Below are 24,841 nucleotides of genomic sequence, written 5' to 3' on the forward strand. Positions count from 1 at the left end.
GCATTTTATAAAATAATTCAGACTAGCTACTGCCATAATCATTTAACTTCATTTTTTTAGCACTTTCAGGATACAATGTTAACTGAAAAAGGTATGATAAAGTTAGTGTAGTATACCCTAAGTCTGTTAAAATTACATGGGCAAATGGGGAATAAATATGAAAAAAGTAATTAACATAATATTTAAATTATTTTACACCAAAATGTTAACAGTGGTTCTCTTTAGGTGGTAGAATTTTCATAATGTCATTGAAAATAAAGAATTCAAGATAAGAGTTGTACATGATTAATTATCAAATAAACACTCTAAAAGTAATTGCCATTGGAATTCATGGGAAGAGGGAAGAATTCCTTCAAGCTGGAATGGTCATGGAGGACTTTATAGAGAGGATGTGTCTCAAACATGGGTGATTGATGCAGAGAATATGAAGATATACCAATCTACAACCCCGTTGATGTTAAGAAAGATCTAAATCAGGTTTGATTTTACCATACCCACCTACATAAACTCTCACTGAACATATTATTTCAGGTGTATCCAGATTTGGACTAGATAGCTATCATTTTCTATTATATTTTAATTTATGCAGCTTGGGATCAAAGTAGTTTTGGCAGCTTCACATACGAGTGACTCACACTGAGCTTGCATTCAACTAAGCCTCTCAAGTCTGTTCCTCTCATGATGTTGTTGAGCAACAATTCTCCCACACTGTACCAGGGTAGTTGTTTTGCTGAATTTGAGTGTAGGACTTTACATTTACAAACCATTAAATGTCATCTTGTTGGATTTGCCTGAGATTTCCAGATCACTGAGATTTTTTAGGCTCCTGACTCCAATGACAAACATATTTAATGCATTCTTCCAGAGTCCACCCCACCTGAAAGCTTGATGGGCAGGCTGTTTAGGCCAAGTACCAGTTATCAATATATTTGCCCCTTAGCTCCAAGTACACTTTCATTGCCTACTTTGCAAAAATGGAGCTAGACCTTGTAAATATTTCTCCTTTACCAGATTGTACAATGTTAAGCTTTGTCAGTAGAAGGCACTGGAAAGACCCTGGAGGAGGAAGTTTGTCTTCCTGGCACCAATCTGCTCCCTCAGCAGGCTTCTGCAACACATGGCTTCTATGGCACCAACTTCCTACAGGGCGTGATGGCCAGTAGCACATGGCACCTCCCCAAGGGCAGGTATTTCCTTGAACAGGACAGTGCTGTTGGTGCAACACCTCCCAATGAATGGCCTCCCTGGAACCCCTCTAGGCAGTTCCCCCTCCAGTACCCCCAGAAAACTGCCCTGCCACCCAGTGAACCACAGCTACACCACTTCCAACAGAATCTAGGTCTCAGCTTTGTGGGGAGAGTCTCTCTAGAAGTGGTAGCTGCCCTTAATATCTGCTGTATCTTTATTCTCTAGAGTTCTCCTTAACCTTTACTAGCCAATCCCTGATTACTCCAATCCTCTCTCATAGTTTTTATATTAATATAAATATTTAATAATATATTTTATATTAAACTTTCTCTGTAAAAATTATGTGTGATTTTTTGTCTCCTGACTAGGTCATTATTCAAACTATTGATAAAAATCTTGTTTGGAAAGAGATAAGGACAAAGCCACCTGAATCCTCTTGATCTATGATAATCTGTTTAATAAGGGAGAAAATCTGGTAATATGGAAAGGTTCTCATAAAAATGCCCCAAATATAAATTATGAGTGTCCACCAATAGATGAATGGATAAATATGTGGTATATATACATACCCCCCCCACACACAATGGAATATTACTCAGCCATAAAAAAGAATGAAATCTTGCCATTTGCAACATGGATAGATCTAGAAGATGGACTGCTAAATGAAGTGAATCAGTCAGAGAAAGACAAATAGCATACGATTTCACTCCTATATAGAATATAAGAAACAAAACAAAGAATAAAAGAGATAAACCAAAAGACAGACTCTTAACTAAAGAGAACAAACTGATGGTTACCAGAGGTGGGAGTGGATGGGTAGGTGAAATAGGTGAAGGGAATCAAGGTATACTTATCAGGATGAGCACTGTGTACAGAACTGCTGAATCCCTATATTGTACACCTGAAGCTAAGATAACACTGTATATTAATTATATACTGGAATTTAAAAAGTCAAATGAAAAATAAAATACATATATATGAATTATGGAAGCTGTTTAATGGGGAAGGTGATTATTTGGAGAATTTCCTTATGTGTGACAGCTCGTCTCTTCACTTGCCTAGAACAACTCCCCCTACCTCCTCCCCTGCCACCACCATCTTCCCACATCAGCCCCTTCTTTTCATCAGGTCTCAGTTCAAACCCCGGCTTCTCAGTGAAGCTTCCCCTGACCGCTTTATCTCAGCTTGAACTCACCATTTCAATTTTTTCATATTACTCACTGTATTTACTTATTTGTTTATTGTCGGCTTTTAACTTCTTGAATATATGCTCCAGGAGAGAACCATGCCCATCTCCCCAACATCCAGCCCAGTGCCTGGCACATAATAAGCATTCCATAAATATTTGTTGAAACTGAGAGAATTTCTCTATGATCTTAGGTAAATGAGGTAACATGCTATTTTAAACATCTTTTTTTTTTTTTTAAGATTTTATTTATTTATTTGACAGAGAGAGACATAGCAAGAGCAGGAACACAAGCTGGGGGAGTGGAAGAGGAAGAAGCAGGCTTCCTGCAGAGCAGGGAGCCCGATGTGGGACTCGATCCCAGGACACTGGGATCATGACCCGAGCCGAAGGCAGATGCTTAACGACTGAGCCACCCAGGCGCCCCGGTAACATGCTATTTTAAAGAGATCTAAGAATGATATTAAGATTTTTACACTTATGAGTTATCCATCAAGGGAGTAGAGATTTTATAAATGATGAGCGGTTCTAGAATTGATATAAACTTTATAAAACCAAAGGAAAAAAGTCTGTAATCCCCAAAATTAGATGTAGCTTGTTATACTAATATACTACTTACCAATTTTGTTTTTTCCTTCTTCATACTTTATTCTTTGTAAAATATGATGTACGATTCTACTTCTTGTGGCATTGTTGAAGAAAGTGTCTTTGTTGTGTATGATGAAGCTGCACACACATATTGAAAACACAAGCTGAAGGTTAACTGGAGATGATGAATCTAATCTTTGACATAATGTGGTATTACTCATACAGAGGTGTCTTCAATCAGTCACAGAGAGGATAGGTCTGGAACAGCATAAGAGAGCCCAGAGATCACACCAAGGGCAGGAGGCTCACACACCTCAGTAGTTTTGGTTCTTGGTCTCCTGAGCATTAACATAATTATGCCAGGAAGGAGCTGGAGCTAAATGCAATTAAGAAACCTTAAAATAAGTTTTTTTTCCTCAGTAAGGTCATTAGATAATTCAACTAAAAATGTATTTTGTTTTTAGCTCCTCTCGTCTCCCACCCCACCCCTTTCATGTCATAACCACCTGGCTTTTCAGAAATTTTAAGATGTGAAACTGGTTTGGGTGGTGGATATAGGAGTTAGGTAATAAGCTCTGGTCTGGTTCAGGGCCTCTGTCTGTTCTTTTCCCATGTTCCTTGCTTGATGGGACTCCTCTCCTAAAGCATATACTTAAAATTGCTTTCTTTCTCAGCCAGTGGATGACCCAGGGCTCATACACACACACACACACACACACACAGGGCTCATACACATACACACACACACACAGGGCTCATACACATACACACACACACACACACACACACACACACACACACACCCAAGAAACTGGGTTTCCCAGTGGATACTCCTATCCTACTGACGACTGAGAGGGTTTAGGTGACAGAGCTTCCAGGACCACAATATCCGGCATGAAGTGGACAAATGGTACAACATTAGACATACTGTAAGTATAATTGCTTCATAAATTGTGAAGTTTATTAACTCAGCAAACTTTTATGAGGTACCTCCTAAGAGTGGGGACACTGTGCAAGGCTTATCAACATTGGCAGCCACTGCCTTCAAAACCCAGCTCATAAGCCGCCTCCCCCAATAGGCCTCCTCACCCCTCCAACTCCACTCCTTTCCCACAGAGTTCAGTATTCCCTCCTCTGTGCTACTTCTTACCTTGTAAGCACATCGATTTATCAATTATTCTGTATTGTCACTTTTTTTTCATTCATTCATTCATTCATTCATTCACTTTCATTCAGCAAATGTTTATTGAGGGCTCTGTCTAGGGTACTGATTACAGAGTGGTAAACAAAACAGATAAAAATCTTTGTTCTTGAGGGGCTTATAGTCTAGCAGGAAAGACAAACCATAAAGGAAATGAATATAATCGTACAGCAGAGATGGGCAGAATCAACCTCCCTTTGCATGTCTGTATCCCACACAAGACTGTGAACGCATTCAGGAAGTTTGAATCATACTAATTTCTGTAGCCCCAGCATCTAGTGAGTGGCTGGTACAAATTACAGGTATATGTTTTTGAATAGCAGTAATTGAGGGTCATTAGGATTTATGTTGGGAAAATTGCTATTAAATGTTTTTCTTCAAGAAGATGGATTCCCAGGAGTTGTCCAAATGTCAGGAGGAAGAGAGAAAACTGACCTAGAGAAGATAGTCCAGGCACGGGGTCTGGTTTGGGAACAGCGGGGAATGTGAGTTTGGGATAACATACAAAGGGGATAAAGGCCAGAGAATATGAAAATAAAATGCAATTCATGTGAGTTGATTCCCTGGAGAAGTATTTTCCTCTCACTTTTACTTCCCTAGGATTCTGTTATAGAATACTATTCTCAGAAAAAGTAATTTGACTTGGTGAATGAGAGATAAATGCTATGTGGGTGAATGAGAAAGCTGCAGAGTTTAGTTGGTATTTTCTTTCGGTTTTTCTGAAAACATTTTATTTCATCAGAGGGAGAGAGGAAAACCGAAAGTTACATTGAACACAGTTCCTTTTATTTTATCCTCCTCTGCTTTTTCACCTTATTTAAGACAGACCATTCCATTTTAATACCAAATAAAGATGCCATAAAGAAACAAATAAAAAGCCCATTTTTGACTCACAATACCAGATGATAACTGAAAGCTGATAAGCATGACCATGCTTGACAGGACAATTCTGGCCTAAAAGCCCATGTCCCTCCACCATTAAATGGTTTTCTGCTTTCTTCTCCTTTTACAGCACCACATTACATTTGGGAGCTCATGTAATAGTTCTCTATAATAAGCACTGCAGATGAGCTTCAAAATTTTGTTTTCCTCTTCCTTATATCTAGGTTGTACCTGGAGCCTGGAGATTCTATAGTGGGAACAAATATATAGGGCACGTGCCAGGCACTATTCTAAGCACTCCAGATATATTAACTCATTCAATCCTTGCAATAACCAGGACATAGTATTTTATAGCTCCATCTTACAGGTGAAGAATCAGAGAAGGTGAGTAATGCACCCAAAGTCACTCAACTAAGGGGGAGAGCCAGGATTTCAACTCAGGCAGTCTGGCTCCAGAGGCTGCCCTCTTACCCACTCCACTCACCTGTCTCCCTGTGCCAGAAGCTTCATGACTCCTGGAGGCTGCCTCTCCTTGAGATTAGCCCAAGAGTTGCTCTGCCTGGAATGCTTTCCTTGCTTCCACTCATTCTTTGAGCCTCAGCTCAGGGCACATCTCACTCTAAGGGTCTTCCTTGATCCCCTTGCCCTCCCCCTGAAAAGTAATGTAGTGCTACAATAAGAGAAGGAGGGAGAAAATCATTTAATGCAGCTTTAAATTCTAACATTACCCCTCCTTCCCCTTAAGACTTTGAAGTGAGACAGTCAACAGAACAAACCCTAGTTTTGTCACTTACTATGTGCTATTGGGACTGTCCCTCAACTTCCCTGGATCTTGGTTTCCTCATTTATGAAATGGGGAGAACACTGTAATTACCCTCATAGCATTTTTGTAGAATCAGGTGAGATGACAAGGATTGCAGAACCCCACTGTCCTGTGTTTAATAAGCTCTCAGAGTTAGCAGTCATCGTTGCTGTTGTTTCTATGACACCATATAGAAACTGTCTGCCTACATACCTGACTTCTCTGGATGAGCTTCTTGAGGGCAGGGACCAGCCATGCTCATCTCTGTATTCTCAGCACTAGTACGGAGCTTGGCACATGAGCCTTACAATTGGCTCAGATGAACTGACCTTCTGGAGAACACTTGCTAACATTGGGGGCTATGTGACTAAATATCACCTCCTTATACCTTGGCATCTACTTCTTCTTCCTGGAAATATTTCTACCCATTTCATCTTTCCAGCTACCACATGAACCATTCTCGCCACATTGCCAAAGGATTTTCATACGTGATGTGGAACAATCTCATTTTCTCTGTTACTCTTTCAAACTGAAGGGCTAAGAGAAGGCACAGTGATGATTCTTGGCATCATTGTTCTCAAACTTTCCTTAACCACTTAACCAAAACAACTTTCTTCAAATGAAATCACACATATATACGCATGCACACACACATGCACGATGTAAGCTGAGCTGTTCTGGCAAACATAAAACTTGGGGGCTCAGTCTCTGAGGTGTCAGCGCTCTGTGTAGGCTTAGAAACTCTGCTTTCATACATTACCGGTGGGTCAGCAAACTAGTAAAAATTCTTTAAGGGCCATTTGACCAAGTCTATCAAAATTATATATATCTTATATATATGTTTAGTTATAATAATAATAACTATATAGAATAATTACATTATATATAATATATACATATCTTCTGGCCAGCAATTCTTTTAGAAGTTTATTCTACAAATACATTTACCCATGTGCAAAGTGGCATTAAGATAATAAAAAACCCTCATTATGGCATGGGTTATAATAGCAAAATTCAGTGGGAGTAAAGACAAATTATAGTACACCTCAACAATGAAATACTCTGCATCTGTAAAGAGATTAAGGGTGTTCAGTATAGTTATAAGAAGATCTTCAAGATACTACAGGGGAAAACAAGGTTCAAAATAGTCACACAGCTATTTGTTGTTGCTGGTTTTTTTTTTTTTTAAGATTTTATTTGAGAGAGAGAGAGCGCACGCAAGCAGGGGAGGGGCAGAGGGAGAAGCAGACTCCCCGCTGAGCAGAGAGTCGGACATGGGGCTCAATGCCAGGACCCCAGGATCATGATCTGCAGCAAAGGCAGATGCTTAACTGACTGAGCCACTTAGGTGCCTCACAGCTATTTGTATCAAAGAGAAAAACATACATATATAAGGAAGTACATATAAATGTAATGATATATTTATTTGCCTGCACATGCACAGGATGACTATGGAAAGGACACATAGACATCCAGAAATACTAGCTGCCTCTGGGGAGATCTAGGAGGCTGGAAAGGAAGGAAACTTCACTGACACACTCAGGAAATTTTTATCATATGTAAGTACTACCTATAAAAAAAACATGAAATATTTTTTAAAAGAAATTTTTAAAGGGAAAATGCAATTTCTGTTCTAGGTGTGTTCTCTCCTTCGCCCTGAAGGATAAGGAGAGGAATAAACTGAATTGGCAGAGGAACAATTATGTGATTGAGGCTCTGCACATATATCTCCTTGTCCTACCCTTTGGAGTGGTTATGTAATATGCCCAAAGTCACACAACTGAGGAAGGATTTAAAACCCATCTGTCGGTTCCAAATTTTCCCATTCATCTGTAAAAGGAACTGCTGAGAGCACATGCCTGCCTGTATGCATGTATGTGTGAATGGCACTTTCTGGATGCTTTCATCTGGCCCCATGAGGAAGGCCCTGCTGACCTGTCACCAAGTAATAGGCAAACCTGAACCTGAAGTTCCTACAGATTCCCCTCTAGGGTCTCTACTCCTGCTTTCTCTGGAGGTCAGCAGCCCTCAATTTTCACTTGATGAGCCTCCCAATCTCCTCCATGTTAGGAAGGGCAAAAACTGGAAGAGAATATGCGATGAAATTATGTTTTAGCTACAGACTCCCTGAGGCTGTGGTTATTTGCATTCTGTTATATGTTCTCCTGCAGCCAACCATCCATGGCAGTGTTGTAAAGTACTGTGATATGCTGGCTGTAAACTTTATGTAAATGTTCTGCTTGTTCTGTGCAAAGAATTGTTCACTGAGAGTGCTACATGTGGATGTGGGCAGTGGGTACAAGGGAATGTGGGTGTTATGCATGTATGTATTTTGAGTGAAGGTAATGAAAAGGTGGAAAGAACCTAGTTTTTCTCCTCAGAGGAGCCTCTATTCTTATTAGGTAAAATGAGAAACACACAAACATTCAAGGGTGTGAATTGGGGAAAGGTGTTCATTAGAGCTGGGTATAAAATCAGCTTATCATTAAATGTGTTACTTTTATTTTTTTTTTTAAGATTTTATTTATTTGACAGAGAGAGACACAGCGAGAGAGGGAACACAAGCAGCGGGAGTGGGAGAGGAAGAAGCAGGCTTCCCGCAGAGCAGGGAGCCCGATGCGGGGCTCGATCCCAGGACCCTGGGATCATGACCTGAGCCGAAGGCAGACGCTTAACGACTGAGCCACCCAGGTGCCCCTAAATGTGTTACTTTTAAACAAATACCAACTCGTGTTTTATTTTTTAAACTTTCCTCTTAGGCAATAGCTATTAAGATATGACTACACTTTCTTCACAATTAATTTAGTACAAATTATCTAGAGTCCAGTGTTGTTGAATAGGAATTTCTGAGATAATGAAAATGTTCTTTATCTGTGCTATCCAAAATGGCAGCCACTAGTCACATGTAGCTACTGAACATTTAAACTGTGGATAGCACAAATGAGGAAGTAAATTTTTACTTTTACTTAATTTTAACTGATTAAAATTAAAATATAAATAGCCACATGTGGCTAGTAGATAGGCAATTGCCTCAAATGTGAATGACAATTTGAGCATGTGGGCAAAGCCTCAATAATGGAATCCTTATCCTGCATCTCCCTTTGACTACAAAAACTGGAGGAGGAGAGTGAGTGAAAATGCCCTATAGGACTATGTACAGGTCATGGGTTCAAGTCTTCCTCTTCATTTTAGCCGTGTGGCTTTGGGGAAGTCAGTGAGTTTCTTTGGTACACAGTTACTTGTCAGGAAAATGAGGGTCATATGTCTTGGTTGCCCAAGGATGGGGTTAATCACAAAGTGAGACTATAAAGTACTGAGATAGATCATCAAACCTAGTTGGTAGGTGACTGGACAACTCAAACCCAACATGTCCCAAATAGAATTCTTGATCTATACCCTTGTAAGGTAATCTGCTTTCCCCCTCATCTTTTCCACCTTAAAAAAATGGCACTGTAACACATCCAATCTCTCAAGTCATAAACTTGAGATGCATCCTCTATCCTCTCTTTCTCTCATGTTCAATATCCAATCAAATTCTTTGAGTTCCTCTTCCCAAATATTATCATGAATCTGATCCTTTATCACCCTCTTTGCTTTGAAGTTGTTTCCAAGAGCACTGCAATAATTTCCTAACTATTCCAATTTTACTTACTCCCATCAGTTCATTCTCTATATAGCAAGGATCTTTTAAAACAAAATCTCATCCCTCTTCTGCTTAAAACTCTTCACCAACTTCCCATAGATTTGGAATAAAGCCTAAACTCCTTTCCATGGTCTACATGCTCCTGCTACATGGTCTGGTCCTGCCTACACCAATGCGCTTATTTCTTCTCTTCTTCCTCTTGCTCATTATAAACCAGCAACATTGCCTTTTCTTCTGCCCTTGAAAAAACCCAGCTTGATACTGTCCAGGGCTTTTGTTCATACAACTCCCAGGTTTTTGCACAACTTGTTTCTTTCCAACATTTGGGTCTCAACTTAAATGTCACCTTTAATACCTTAGCTAGGATAGTTACCCTCCTGTCCCTCAAGTCTCTCTCTCTCTCTTCTATTACCTTGTTTTATCTTTTTTTCTTATGTTTTACTTTCTGAACTTTTTTTTTTTTTGCGGGGGTGGGGGGAGATGTATCTACACGTTCATTGTCTGCCCACCTTCCCCTATGGAATGATTGCAACCAAATACTGACTCCACATGGGACCAGTGGAAGAAGTGGCCAGCTTAACCCAGGACAACTGCTGAAATAAAAGAATCAGGAGCAAATAAAATGTGTTTTAAGTTAATTTTGTGATAGATTCTTATGTAGCAATGGGTGACCAATATGTGAGTCTTTTCTGATGGCTAAAGTTGTATTATTTCATAATATAAAAAGAATAGTGAAATCTAATGCTTTGAAAAATATTTCAGAAAACTTTCTCAATTAGACTTTTAAATAGAGATTTATTTTTTAACAAGGAGAAGCAAAGGTGATACAGTTAACTGTCACTTAAATTATGTCCTCAAATTAATGAAAATCTAAGTAGGAACAAAGCAACCAATTAATTTTTATGTGACCAAGGCCTATTTTGAGAGTTTTTTTGGGCTTTAGGTACCACAATGCAATAACTAACTTCTTATCTTAAGTGTAGTTGTTATGAATAAAAGGATGAGATAACTATCAGACCAAATATATAATATACATAATATTTAGAGATCTGACCGTTTGGCAAAGATTTTAAAGCCTCTTCATAGGATTAAGGTGATAAAGCTGCTGAAATACAAAGCAATGTGAGACATTTTTCTTATTCCATTGGTCATTTCTAATTGTACTTCATGACATGTCTTTTCTATTTGAACATTATTAAATACAAATTAAGCAATACTTGCTCTTGAGACTTCCAGGTAAAGATGGGAAGTTAAACACTTGCATTTAATTTGGCTCTCAAGGCCTCATGAAAATAACATTAATGTGTATGTGTTTACTTTTTTAAAAAAATATTTTATTTATTTGAGAAAGAGAGAGAGAGAGCACACAAGCAGGGGGAGAGGCAGAGGGAAAGTGAGAAGCAGACTCCATGAGCAGGGAGCCCTATGCAGGGCGGTGTGTGTGTTTACATATAAACTTTACCTTGAGGTATAAACTCTCAAGGAACAAAGACAGCCCAAAGCAGCAGCAAAAAAATGTTGGAATGTGAGAAGCAGACAAACAGGTAGTAACAGACTTTAGCAGATGCCTAAACCAGCTCTGGGCAAGACCAAGAACAGTCATATTTAGACTACAACATCTCACAAAATTTTAGAACTAGGGCATCAGTGGCCTCTAGAAGCTGGGTGAAGGGGATGCTAAAATAAGTATTGGTTGAAAGCTGCTTAGGAAGAAGTCAGATCCTGAGATCTTCACCTGTACTTTAACAGAAGCCTGGAGAGTTGCGTTTTGTTTTTTGTGAGGATTTTTTTTTTTTTTTTTTTGCATAGGGTAATAATACAGCCCCTGAAGTATAAACATCAGACATGGTTAGGGGTAGAGGAACCATAGTGAAAACTGGAGGACCAAGTGAATGTTTGCATTCTGAATGCCAAGATTCCCAACTGTCTTCATCCGCTTAGGCTCCAGAACATTGGCAGCCAGGTTTTGACTTTCTAGACAGGACACTAGCAGAGACTTCTCTGGGAAATCTGACCGGTTTAAGATGAAATATCTGAAGAGGGAGAGATTAGAGACTCCAAAATGAACCCCGCCCCCCCAGCCATTTCCCTTCAACAAAACTACCAGTTGATAACCCCATCCATTACTCTGAAATTGTACTCAAGTTTTACATTTCCTATTCTTTAACATGGACAGTCAGCCAAAGATTACTGGGTATCTGAAGAAATTCATTAACGAAAGAGAATAATAAAGACAGTAAAAAATAAACAGAAACATGTTAGAGGATATTAGACTATGTGGAGTGATCAAACATTAAAAAAATACCATTATGCTCAGAAAGTTAAGATATTTTAATTGTGAAAAAAGCTCAAAATAGGATTTTAAAAAGCCAGAACATTATGAAAATTAAAATAGCCCTTGTAAATTAAAACAAAATGATAGCACAATTTAAAAAATTAATAGAAGCATTTGAAAATAAGTTGAAATCTTCCAGAAAATAAGTTGGGAAAAATCTCCTAGAGCAAAAATTTGCAGATTAACAAAAAGGAGAGAAAAGACAGACATGAGAGGATCAGCTAGGAATTCTATAAAGAAAAAAGGGATAAATCATGTGCAAAATTCAAAAATTATTCAAGAAAATGTCCCCGAACTGAAAAAGAGTATTCCAGTTGAAAGGGTCCACTGATGATTCAATAACACAAATGAACACAGAGCCACCTCAAGATACGTTACTGTGATATTTCAGAACACTGGGGACAAAGAGAAAACCATACAAACTCACACAGAGGAGAAAACAGGTTACAATAGAGAGAATTAGGAATTGGAACGTTTCTGAAGTCCCAAGTAGCAATACTGAGTTTTGGAATCAAAGGAACAAGACCTTCAAAATTCTGAGGGAAAAGTATTTATGATCAAACAATCATAAAGAGTGAAACACAATAAATATGTGTACTCTAGCTGCTATAACAAAGTACCACAGATTGGGTGGCTTAAACAAAATAAATTAATTTTCTACACTCTGGAGGAAGAAACTGCCTCAAGCCTAGATGGAATTACTTCTTATAAACCCAAAAGATTGCAGGCAAGAAAAGGAGGAGGAAAGCTGCAGGAGAGAAAAGAGGACAAGAGAAAAAAGTGGTATCTTGGACTTGTTAGCAGTTCAGACCAGTCCTAAATTATCTCCATCTTTAGCAATGGACAGAGAAAATCAACATATATAGAATGCACATACAGCAAAATTATCTATTCATATATCGGATACATTTATTATTAATAGGCAAATTTATTGAACATTTATCATAGGCATTTATATAGTGTGCTAATTTTCACATTGCATGGGTAGTATTAAGAATCCCAATTTACAGATAAAGAAATTGAAGCTCAGAATCATACAGCTTGTGAGCTGCAGCGCTGGGATCCGGGGCCCAGGTCTCACAGACTCCAGAGCCTGTGTGAGCTCAACCACTAAGCCTTAAGGACAGACACTGTGATTCATTCATCCTTGTCCAGCCCTACACAGTGCCTGTCACAGAACTGGTACTTGATGCTGACTGAACTGAAATGGATATTCAGGATGAAAATATGAAAGCACTGCCGTATTTACATTTATTAGAGATCACTGTTATTTCCCATTCAAAAGTGAGCCAGAATGAAGAGGAAATCATTTTTTAAAAAAATCTGTAAAAACAATTTGGAAACCTAGTGATTTCCTAATTAATCCTCAGAGTAGAAAAATAATGAAGAATAACCCAGGCCTCAGCTCTCTACTAATTAGGGTGCTACTGTAAGTTAAGGTTTTGCCTGATTTACTAAGGCAATTATCACTGCATAAATTGATCATTCAGTGACTCATCCGTGGCTATTGTCTTAGTCTGGTCTTGGTCATGGGTCTTATTTTTATATTCCCTTATATTGGAGTGGAGTAGGACTGAGTGCTGACTAAAGGGACAGATCTACTTTCTTGCAGTTCATCTATATTGCTGTGGTCAGCAAAGACCTAGAAATTCTGACAAGTATCCACAAAAACTGAAAGTTGGTAAAAATTTATTCTCCATAATTCCCTGGTCTTTTTTCTTTTTTGACATCCCCCTCCCCATCTTAGTGAGATCCTTTATCTATCCCTGCTTAGCCAAAGTGCTCCCTCTTAGCTCTTCCTTCCTCCTCTTCTTTCCTTTTTTTTTTTTTTTTTAAGATTTATTTATTTGAGAGAGAGCGTGAGCATGAGCAGGGCTGGAGGAGGGGAGAAGGAGAAGCAGGCTCCCCACTGAGCAGGGAGCCTGATGTAGGGCTCAATCCCAGGACCCTGAGATCATGGCAGGACCCTGAGCTGAAGGCAGACACTTAACTGACTGAGCCACCCAGGCGCCCCCCCTCTTCTTTATTTTTAGATCTCTAGAAAAGAGCTGATAAGCTTACTCATAATGGGTTATAAATGAAGAATAACATTAAAACTTTCATCTTTCCCAGGGACATTTATTTTAAATGAGGATCACTTTAGCCAAAGGATTAAATTTCACATTGTAAAACTCCAGGTATTAGAGGCTGTACAGTCACGGAGTTCTCGGTTAGCTCCCTCTTCTCTACCCTCCTCTGTAATGCTAGAGCGGGGACTCTGCCAACTACAGTTCTCCTTGTGGCTGGCTCTCTGATATGTTCTGCCAGTAGGGGGCACTACAGAGGGGGATTGGAAGGGGAACAACAGGTGAAGGGATCTGGTCTTTGCTGTTTGCCTAGTGTCCTGACAACATAGATCCAGCAGTGATTCTTCAGTCTCAAAGTCGCAGTTGGTTCCAATTTCCATCTTAAAACAAAACAAAACAAAACAAAACAAAAAAAAAACCCACCCCAAACTAGACTCACCACATTGTCCCACAGCCCAGAGGTACTAGCACCAGCAGGGCAGCATTTCCTCCTCAGAGGAAATGGGGGGTGAGCTCCAGCAGGCAACCTTCTCTGAGCTCGAAGCTTCTGATAAACCCAACTTCTTCCTTCAGACCCCCTAGCCCTAGGGGCAGTATCTTCTTCCCACACCTCCTGCAGTTAATATCTGTGGACTCAGTGCTCCCTTTATGATATTTTATTTCTCTGATACTTATTTAATGGATTCTCCACATTAACCTCTCCGCTGAAACAACTGCTAGGTTTCAGTTTTCCTGAGTGGAGCCTGAGAGGTCCAGGGAGCTAGAAAGAGAAACATCCTTCGGGAAAAAGGCCTTCTCTCTCTTTGAAATCATATACAACATAAACAACCATCTACCTATCCTGCTTGTTAATCTGACAGGAATATCACCGTGGTATCGAGATGGTTTCTGAATTTGAATTGTGAAATATTTCAATTCCAAGTCTAATTTCTATCCTACAGAGTTTTTCTCTAGTCTGCCTGTCTTTGTTAACTTGTATGGAAACTTTCTTTCCTAAAAATATGGAGGGTGTTCAAAACAAAGCAAAACAGTGCAAGACATCATCCGAACCCTAGGTAGAGCTATAGACTAATGTGCTATATAAATGTGACAGGACAAAATAATATTAACATAACGTATTCCTGGGTAGAGTCCCAATTTGCTGCTTTTCTTTTTTTTTTTTTTTTTAAGATTTTATTTATTTATTTGAGAGAGAGAATGAGAAAGAGAGAGCACATGAGAGGGGGGAGGGTCAGAAGGAGAAGCAGACTCCCTGCTGAGCAGGAAGCCCGATGCGGGACTCGATCCTGAGACTCCAGGATCATGACCTGAGCCGTAGGCAGTCGCTTAACCAACTGAGCCACCCAGGCGCCCAATTTGCTGCTTTTCTTAAAGATGATACATTCCTACCCATTATCATGGACTTGCAGTCCCTCTTTCTGGGGAGAAGTACGATTTCCCATCCCATTTCAGTGCTTGGCCCTAAGACTTGTTTTGACCAATGGAATATGAGCAGAAGTGATTATGGCATATCTGAGCAGAAATTTTAAGAGCCAATGTGTGGCTCTACCATAACTTTTTCCCTCTGTCATGAGAATGCATGTCTTAGGTATAGGTTGCATCTTCAACCAATATCACATAAGAAAGAAAACATGTAAAGCAGAGTATCAGCTGGCCCACAGCTAATATATCATGTGAGCAAGAAATAAGTAAGATGCTTTGAGTAAGACATGGGGATTTGAGGGATGTTAGTGTAGCACAAACTAGCATAATCTGACTGGCACAGTCTCTCACCCAACAAAGGCAATCCTGTAATTTATGGCTTAATTTACTCTGTCCTGAAGAGGATGGATTTTTTTTTCTTCTTCCTTGTGGAGAAGCTATGCCAGTCCACGTAACAAAGTGATGGGAGAGAGGGGTAAGGCTTATGGGGAGGAGAGGAGTGAAAAGCCATGGACGCTTCAGTGGAGGAGAGATACTTTTGTCAGAGATAGTAAGGGAGGGTGTGAAGGAAGAAGAAACGATGATAACAACGATGAGACCATGTGCTTGGCTTTTTTGTGTCCTTTGAGAAACTTGAATAAAAACTGGAAATCCCTTCTAATTACTTTTGGCTGCTGAACTGTGCTTTGTGCAACACCAGAGATACGGAAACAAATAATTGGGGTACAATATAATCACTGCTGTAATCACAGTATTTACAAAGGCTAATGGGCCCAGAAGTCGAACGCCATCTGCATGAGACACGAGGGGTTTCGCAAAGATGACAACATCTGAACTAGTTCCTGAGGGAAGAACAGGCTTTCACCAGATAGTGAGAGGGAAGAGCACACCTTAGGAACATGTAACAGGAGTCCCAGGATAGGCAGGTAGCCTCCAGTGCTGCGTGGTAGGAACTTTTGGCACATCCAGCCTAGGAGGCTGGGAGGGGAGAAAAGCAGTTTTGTGTGCCATGCCCTAAGGAGTCTGAACTTGATCCGAAAGGGCTTAGGAAACCCTTGAAAGCTGTTAAGCAAGGGAGCAATGCAACCACATGTGGCAGTGCGTTTTATTCACTGCTAAGGGATGAGGGAGGGTGGAAATCCAAGATACTCTCCTTGTCAACCTGTGGGCTGTGAATTCTTGGAGGAAGGGTATCCTAATTGTACAAAGGTGCTGTATGAGTTAGTGGTAGGAGCCTTGCGTGTGCCCCAGCTACATGGGTGTGGTGGATATGGGAGTGGGGAGAGATGAAGGAGTTGAGCAGACTTCTAATTGTTCATGCAAGAGGTGGTGGCCACTTTGACTAAGGCACTGGCAGTGAGGCCGGAAAGGAGGAGCTAGGACCAAAAGGACTGAGTGGTAATGGTGGACAATGAGGAAGAGGGTAGTGTCAAAGTTGGTCAACATGCAGTGGTGACACCATTAATCAGGAGTGGAAAACACAAAATTGATGTGGGTGTCGTACTGGGGGTGAGAAAAGTGGGAAATGAGAAGAATCAAATTTATTCCCAGGGATAAAGACATTTCTAAGACATGGTTCTGAATTATCAGTCATTTGTTGAATAAAGTACTATTCACAAAGGCCCCAGGTTTAACTCCTGTCCCCCACCCCCCGCAGTGCCATTCTCAGATGTAAGATGCACCCTGTCCAGGCTCTGGATTTTAGAGGGCTCATAAATCAGCCTCCCCAGATGTACTGCTTCCCACAGGGTGAGGTATTGGCCAGGCCAAGAGGATGTGCCCACTTGCAGCCTACCCCCAAATCACCAAGCCATTTCTGGTCTTTGTGGACCTCTCAGGCCTACCTCCTAAAGACAGTTCTATGCTTACCAAGAAACCAAGATGTTTGCAGGGGACATGGATGGCACCTGGGCATGGGGCTTGGGTGTCCACCCACATGAGCCTGAGGCCACTCAGTGTGGGACAGAGCTGGGGATAGGAAGAGAAGAGGGCAGGCCATGAAGGTGGGGGGGGGAGGATTTTCCCCACACCCCACCAATGGAACAGATTTCTAAGAATCCTGAGAACTTAGACGTTCAGGTCTTTATGCAGGTATATTTGTCAAGGTAGTAAAAGAAACTGTTGTACTTGTTAACATGATTTATTACTTTTAATTATTTAGACATATGGTCTATAAGCTTCATTTGTACTCTTGCCCCAAGCCTTACAATTGTTATAAGCAGGTCTGCCCTTCCTTTAGATTCAAGAGTGTAGGTTTAAAAGAGATAAATCTATTGTCTTTCATCCCCAAATCCTAATGAAGATAAATATGGGAGCTTGGGTTTGAGTATGCTAGCAGAGTAGGTAAGAGTGAGCTCGTGGAATCTGTTTGTTCAGGAGGATTTCCCACTTCTGCCAGCTCTGTAACTCCGATAACTGACTAACCCTCTCTGTTCCATTTCTCCATTTCTAAATGGATATGACAATACTACTAGTCTCATGAATAACCTGATGTCTAGTGAGTGCTTGATGAATGATAGCTGTGGTATCTTGGAAAGAGCATGGGTTTGGCAGATTTGGGTTCTAATCCCAAAGTTTGCTTGTTACTGTGTAGCCCTGGGTAAAGTACTTAACTTCTGAGTCTGGGTTCTACCTTTCATAAAGTAAGGATAATGAAATTATGCATAGCTGGGTTATTGCAAATAAAACAATGAATGAAGAACAGGCAGCACAGAGCTCCCCTACTGATCTCCCTTGTTCCTCCGGACCATTGTTCCAGATGATGTAATGCACAGCATGATTATTCAACATGCAATCCATCCACAAATGCAGTCCTAGTCCCTTTGCTTCCCTTTTTGTTAACCCTTGCTTATTTTATTATATGTAAATTTGGCAAAACTTCCCTTTTCCTATAAATGCTTTAAATTGCCTTTCTACCATTTTGTGAGTAAAACAGTATCTTTCCAAATTTAATATGCTCAAGTTTAAAATTTAAGTTAAAAATATGTTCACATATATAAATATACATATGACCACAAAATAACATTCTCTACTACAGTATAATACTTGGCACACAATACATTAAAAGTATTTGTTGAATGAATTGATGAAAGAAATTGAACATGACGCCAACAAATGGAAAGATATTCCATGCTGATGGACTGGAAGAATTAATATTGTTAAAATGTCCAAAGCAATCTACAGACTTGATGCAATTCCTATCAAAATACCAACAGCATTTTTCATAGAACTAGAACAAATAATACTAAAATTTGTATGGAACCACAAAAGACCCTGGATATCTAAAGCAATCTTGAGAAAGAAGAATGAAGCAAGAGGTATCATAATCCAGATTTCAAGATATACTACAAAGATATAGTAATCAAAACAGTATGGTACCGGCACAGAAATAGATACACAGATCCATGGAACAGGACAGAGGATTCAGAAATAAACCCATGCTTAGATGGTCAATTAATCTACAATGAAGGAGGCAAGAATATATAATGGGGAAAAGACAGTCTTTTCAATAACTGATACAGGGTAAACTGGACAGCTACATACAAAAGAATGAAACTAGACTTTTTTCAACCATACACAAAAATAAACTCAAAATGGACGAAAGACCTAAATGTGACACCTGAAACCATAAAAATCCTAGAAGAGAACACAGGCAGTAATATCTTGGATATCAACCTTAGCAACATTTTACTAGATATCTCTCCTTGGGCAAGAGAAACAAGTGCACAAATAAACTATTGGGACTACACCAAAACAAAAAGCTTTTGCACAGCAAAAGAACCATCAACAAAATAAAAAGACAACTTACTGAATGGCAGAAGATATATCCAATAAGGGTTAATATTTAAAAATATATAAAGAACTGATACAACTTTGATACCAAAAAACAAACAAAAAAACAAACCAAAATCAAACAAAAAAACCCCAACTAATCTGATTTTAAAATGGGCAAAGAACCCAAAAAGACATTTTTCCAAAGATATACAAATGGCCAACAGACACATAAAAGAGTACTCAACCTCACTCATCATAAGGGAAATGAAAATCAAAACTACAATGAAATATCACCTTACACCAGCCAGAATGGCTAGAATAAAAAAGACAAGATAAACAAATGTTGGAGAGGATATGGAGAAAAAGGAACCCTCATGCACTGTTGGTGAAAATGTAGAAAACAGTATGAAGTTTCCTCAAAAAATTAAAAATAGAAATACCATATGATCCAATAATCCCACTACTAGATGTTCACCCAAAGAAAACAAAAACACTAATTCAAAAAGATATATGCACCCCTGTGTTTATTGCAGCATTATTTACAATAGCCAAGATACAGAAGCAACTCAAGTGTCCATCCATAGATGCATCACGAGTTGATACACACACACACACACACACACACACACAGGAATATTACTCAGCCATAAAAGAGAATGAAACCTTGCCATTTGTGACAACATGGATGGACCTAGAGGGTATTATGCTAAATGAAATAATTCAGACAGAGAAAGACAAATATCATATGACTTCTCTTATATGTGGAATCTACAAAACAAAACAAATTAACAAAGAAACACCCAAAAAACCGACTTTTAAGTATGGAGAATGAACTGGTTGTTGCCATAGGGGAATGGCTGGGAGAACGGATGAAATAGTTAAAGGGGATTATGAGGTACAAACTTCCAGTTATAAAATAAGTAAGTCACAGATGAAAAGTGTAACATGAGGAATACAGTCAACAATATTGTAATAATGTTATAAGGTGACAGATGGTGACTACACTTACCATGGTGAGAACTGAGTAACATATAGAATTGTTGAATCAATATGTTGTACACCTGAAACTAATATTAGCATGTGTGCTAATCATGCTTCAATAAAAATGTATTGTTGAATGAATGAGTTAATAAATGAAAAAACTATTTATAGGTGGATAAATGGAAAATAAAAATTTCTAAGTGCCTTACTCATAGTTGGTCCTACAGATACTAAGAAAACACAGCTAACTAACTACGGGGTTTCCAGACACCCAAAGGTGTATCTTCCCACATGACTAGGTGCATCTTTTGCCTCTTACACTAAACTCATTGTTATGTCCTACTTAAAAGAAGGCACATCATTTTCAGAAACATAAATCTCAGGCTGTGTGGCTTGTTTCATTTTCAACTCAGTATAAAACTTTCCAGGACAGATAGGTTTCCCCTGACTTTATGGATCAATAAAAACAACCTGCATATTGAGGATCCTAATGCCAAATAAGTGATTGCAATAAAACATGTGTTGTGAGCCCTGCTGTAAGTCATGGGGACACTAAGAGAACATTAATCCTATCTAAATCAATATCAGTATCTCTTTGCCTAAAGGACTCTCTAAAGATTTCAGATCGATGAAAACACCAGAAAAACTCCGAACAGAAAATACAAAAAAAGGCACATGCTGGAAGAATCTGTAGCTTCAGCCATCCATGTTGACAGGAGTTAGAAAACAAACGTACATATATTACTGATAAATGTGAAATGGCAGTGTATCCTGCCTTCAGTCAGTTTGGGCTGCTATAAAAAATTACCATAGACTGGGAGGTGGCTTCTCAACAACTGAAATTTATTTCCAGGAGACTGGAAATCTGAGATCAGGGTGACAGTATGGTCCAGGTCTGGCAAGGGTCCTCTGCTGGTTGCAGACTTCTGGTTGTATTCTCCCACAGTGGACAGTAAACTAGCTCTCTGGTTTCTCTTTAAGGCACTAATCCCTTTCATGAGGGCTCCAGCATCATGACATAATCACCTCCTAAAGGTCTCGCTTCCTAATACTATCACAGTGGAGATTAGATGTAACATATGAATCGGAGGAGGCATAAACATTCAGTCCATAACATATCCACAACACTGAATAACATTTAGATTGAAAGGAATGCTATTCCAGTTCAGGTCAGATATTTAACTTTGCAAAAATTAGCCTTTGTCACCTCAAACTTGCCCTTTACACACTAACTGCAACTTTCCAGAGATTCTCCCAAGAAATTTCACTGTACTCGTGGTTCTTCTTCTTCATCACCACCACCACCACCACATCTATCAATTATTGAATGTTTTCTATGGGCCAGGTACTAGACTAAATATTTTACATAAGTCATTTCATTTAATGTCCCTAAATCCCATTGCCACAACCCTCTCTTCTTTCTTTTCCTCCTGCCCAAACTTACCTGTCTTCTGTTCTGGACCCTTGGGGTTTTGCAGATTGGCCAGTTTATATAGTTGTGCTATAGGCAAAATAATGTCAACATCCTAATCCCTAGAACCTATGACTATCTTATATGGCAAAAAGGATTTAATATTTCAGATAGAACTAAGGTTACTTGTCAGATTACTTCAAGGTAGGGAGATTATCCTGGACCATTCAGCAGGCCCAGTGTAATCACAAAGGTCCTTAAAAATGGAAGAGGAAGGAAGAAGAGTCAGAGAAGGAGGTGGGATGACAGAAGGAGGGTCACAGTGAAATGATGTGGTGTGAAAAGAACTCAACCACTGTTGCTGGCTTTGCAGATGAACGGAGGGGCACAGAGCCAAGAATGCAGCAGCCTCCAGAAGCTGGAGAGGGCAAAGAAACAGATTCTCCCCCAGAGCCTCTACAAGAGAATGCAACCCTGTCACACCTTGATTTTAGCCTGGCGAGACCCATGGCAGACTTCTAACACTTGCATTGTGTTAAGCCATAAAATTCATGGTGATTTTTTTATAGCAGCCATAGAGAACTGATATATAATGTTTGAGGATAAGACTGGAGCCAGAGTGCCTTACCTTAGAATCCAAGTCCCACTACTTACCGACTTTGTTTCCTTGGGCAAGTTATTTAACCTCTCTGTGACTGTTTCCTCCTCTATAAAAATAGGGATGACAATGCCTTACTCACAGGCCTAATAGTCATCAAAATCCCTACTGTTGTACTGAATTACTTTCTCTGAAATAATCTGAGTTTTGAGAGGGGCCTTCTGGAACTACAATGTTCCAATGAATGACTGACCCTAATGTTGATAGCTTTGGGCCGCACAGCTGGCTGGAGCAGGAGAGCTTTCTGTGGGGTTGGACTCTTAGGCTCCCATACAATTATGGCTGATAAGCAACGTGTAGGTCCAGTTTGGGTGACACCATGTAAAACCACCAAATTGTATTGTACAATGATTTATAAAGATGTCTACCCACAGGTTTGCTTTTATTATTTCTCAAACACAAATATACACTGAAATGGAACACGAGGCTCTTTGCTTTTTAATCAGTTCTCAGCTATAATTCTTGCAGAATGTAGTTCAAACAACAAAGATTTACATGAGGTTAGTTTAGGATATACTGTAGTATTTTGCTGATGTCTAAACTCCTCCAAAACATTATAGCCCCAAGCAATTAAGTCTCTAGAACCATGCTGAGGGACCTACCAAAAACAGCCTGTGGAAAAGCCCTACAAGATGTTTGCTCTAAGGAGGTTGCTAAGGAAATTGTTCACTGCTTTATTCACAGCCCTCCCCCCTTTCCCTGGGCGAGAATTTTATTTCTTGCAAATGCTAGGAAAATGCTAAGAAAAGCTCTGCTTCACTAAGGGATTGGTTTTCTTCCTCTCTGACAATCAGAACTATGTGACTTACTGTGTTTCTCCCTCTGCTCTACCCACTATGCTTAAAGCTCAATTTGCTGGCTCATTTATTAACCATTACAGATAGATAGGCTATTGAGGGCTGCAAATCTAAGCCTGTTTTTTTTTTTTTTTAACTCGAATGCCTGCTCTAAATGATATTCTCCTTAATTCAGAATATTTACTTATATTTTACCATTTTGTTTACCCCACTTCAAATGCTTTAACAAATTCCAAAGGTAATCAGGTATACTTACATGCACCTGTTTGGCACCTGTTTGTGCTGGTGTAACGCAGCTGGAAGGTAAACTGTACTTTGGCTCTCCCTATGTGGCACAAACCTGAGGTATCGGCATTGTGGAGAAAACATACTTCTGCTAGCTAATCTGCCATTGATTGGAGTGACTACGAGCAAGCCAGTCTCTCTGACCTTCATCATACACCTGTACCCTCAGAGTTGTAATGCACCTATGGTACAACTCTGGAATACAGTTACAGATAAATGGTGGCTACTACCACCTTATCAACACAACTGTTGCTACCACTACTTGAAGACAGCTGTTACACAGCCAATTGACTGATTACTACTGTCCGTACCTCACTGCCATGGTTTGCTGGCTTATTCAGAAGGCAGTCAAAGAGAGGTTCCAGAGAACCTCCCACCAACAACCCTTCAGCAATTTTCTTCTGTCCTTACCAGCCCTCACTGCCCCCGGCACCAAGATTTCCATGGTTAGTTCTTTCTTGGGCACAAAGAGCTGTGTTGTTTTGTTATTCCTTAAGATAATGGTCTAAAAGGGGAGAAAAAAGCATGTAAGCCAATTTCACGTCAAGTGGTCTTTTGATGCACACACTTGACATTTCCCACATGCACATGACATATGCATTAAAATGTATGATGTAGGAGTTAAGTGTCAGGCATTAATCCTGAGAACAGAATTTAACAGCCATAAAACTGGATAGGGAAGATAGTCTATTAGCAAAATTGAGACCAAAAATAAATCAACAAGCCAGGGGTAAATTCAAATAGAACATGGAGACCACAACTGACTGACTAGTTGACTATGGTTTTCAACTTTTGATATGGATGTTCTGGGTTTAGATGAGAGAACCAGACTCTGGAGTCCCGGCTCTGTCCTCCCAAAGTGGCAACAGTGTCAACTTCCAACTCTGCTGTGCCCTTTCCTGTTAAGTCTTATGATCATAATCATACCCTAGGTGTCACTGGCTGCCAGGCAGGAACTTCTAGCCCTCAGTAGCTCAGAGTCTAGCAGGGGGAGAAAGGCATGTAAGCAAATTTCATCTCAAGGGGTCTTTCGATAATGTCTATTTCATACATGCAGAGGACAAATGCTAAAATGTTTTGTGTACAACCAAGCTTTGCAAGGAAATGGGCTGATACTGAGTTATATGTGATATCTATTGTGACTGCAGACTTTTAAAAGCTAGAAATGTAAAAATATATATACATATATAAATAAATACATCATCTCTCACTGGGATGTCTGCAGTTGCCTCCTAACTGGTTCCTGCTTCTAGTCTTGCTTCCTACAGTCTGCTCTTAAAGGAGTTGGAATGGTATTTTCAATAGTTAAGTTAGACTATCACTTTCCTTTGTAAAAGCCAAGGCTGTATATAATCAGCCTCCCTCTTTCCCTTCTAACTCATCTCTGTTGCTGGTCTCATCATTTCTATTCCAGCCACAAAGGTCTTATTTTCACCCACATGTGCTCACAGATTAGGGCCTGTGCTTTGGCTGTTCCCTTACATGGAACCCCCTCTTTGTTCCCCTCCTCTTATCTCCTTTAAGTCTTTTTCTTTTTTTTTAAAGATTTTTTATTTATTTATCTGAGAGAGAGAATGGGAGACAGAGAGCATGAGAGGGAGGAGGATCAGAGGGAGAAGCAG

General features: G+C 39.7%; 1 protein-coding gene across 1 annotated transcript in view; it reads right to left on the reverse strand.

Moving 5' to 3' along the window:
• The window catches only part of ANO4 (anoctamin 4), a 207,167-nt gene that overhangs the window by 105,670 nt on the left and 76,656 nt on the right, over positions 1 to 24,841 (reverse strand). The window contains exon 8 of the mRNA XM_044914740.1: positions 2,994 to 3,100. Within this exon, the coding sequence (XP_044770675.1) occupies positions 2,994 to 3,100 (107 nt within the window). The remainder of the gene's footprint in view (positions 1 to 2,993; positions 3,101 to 24,841) is intronic.

The sequence above is a fragment of the Neomonachus schauinslandi genome, chromosome 5 (genome assembly GCF_002201575.2).
Source record: "Neomonachus schauinslandi chromosome 5, ASM220157v2, whole genome shotgun sequence".
Taxonomy (NCBI): domain Eukaryota; kingdom Metazoa; phylum Chordata; class Mammalia; order Carnivora; family Phocidae; genus Neomonachus; species Neomonachus schauinslandi.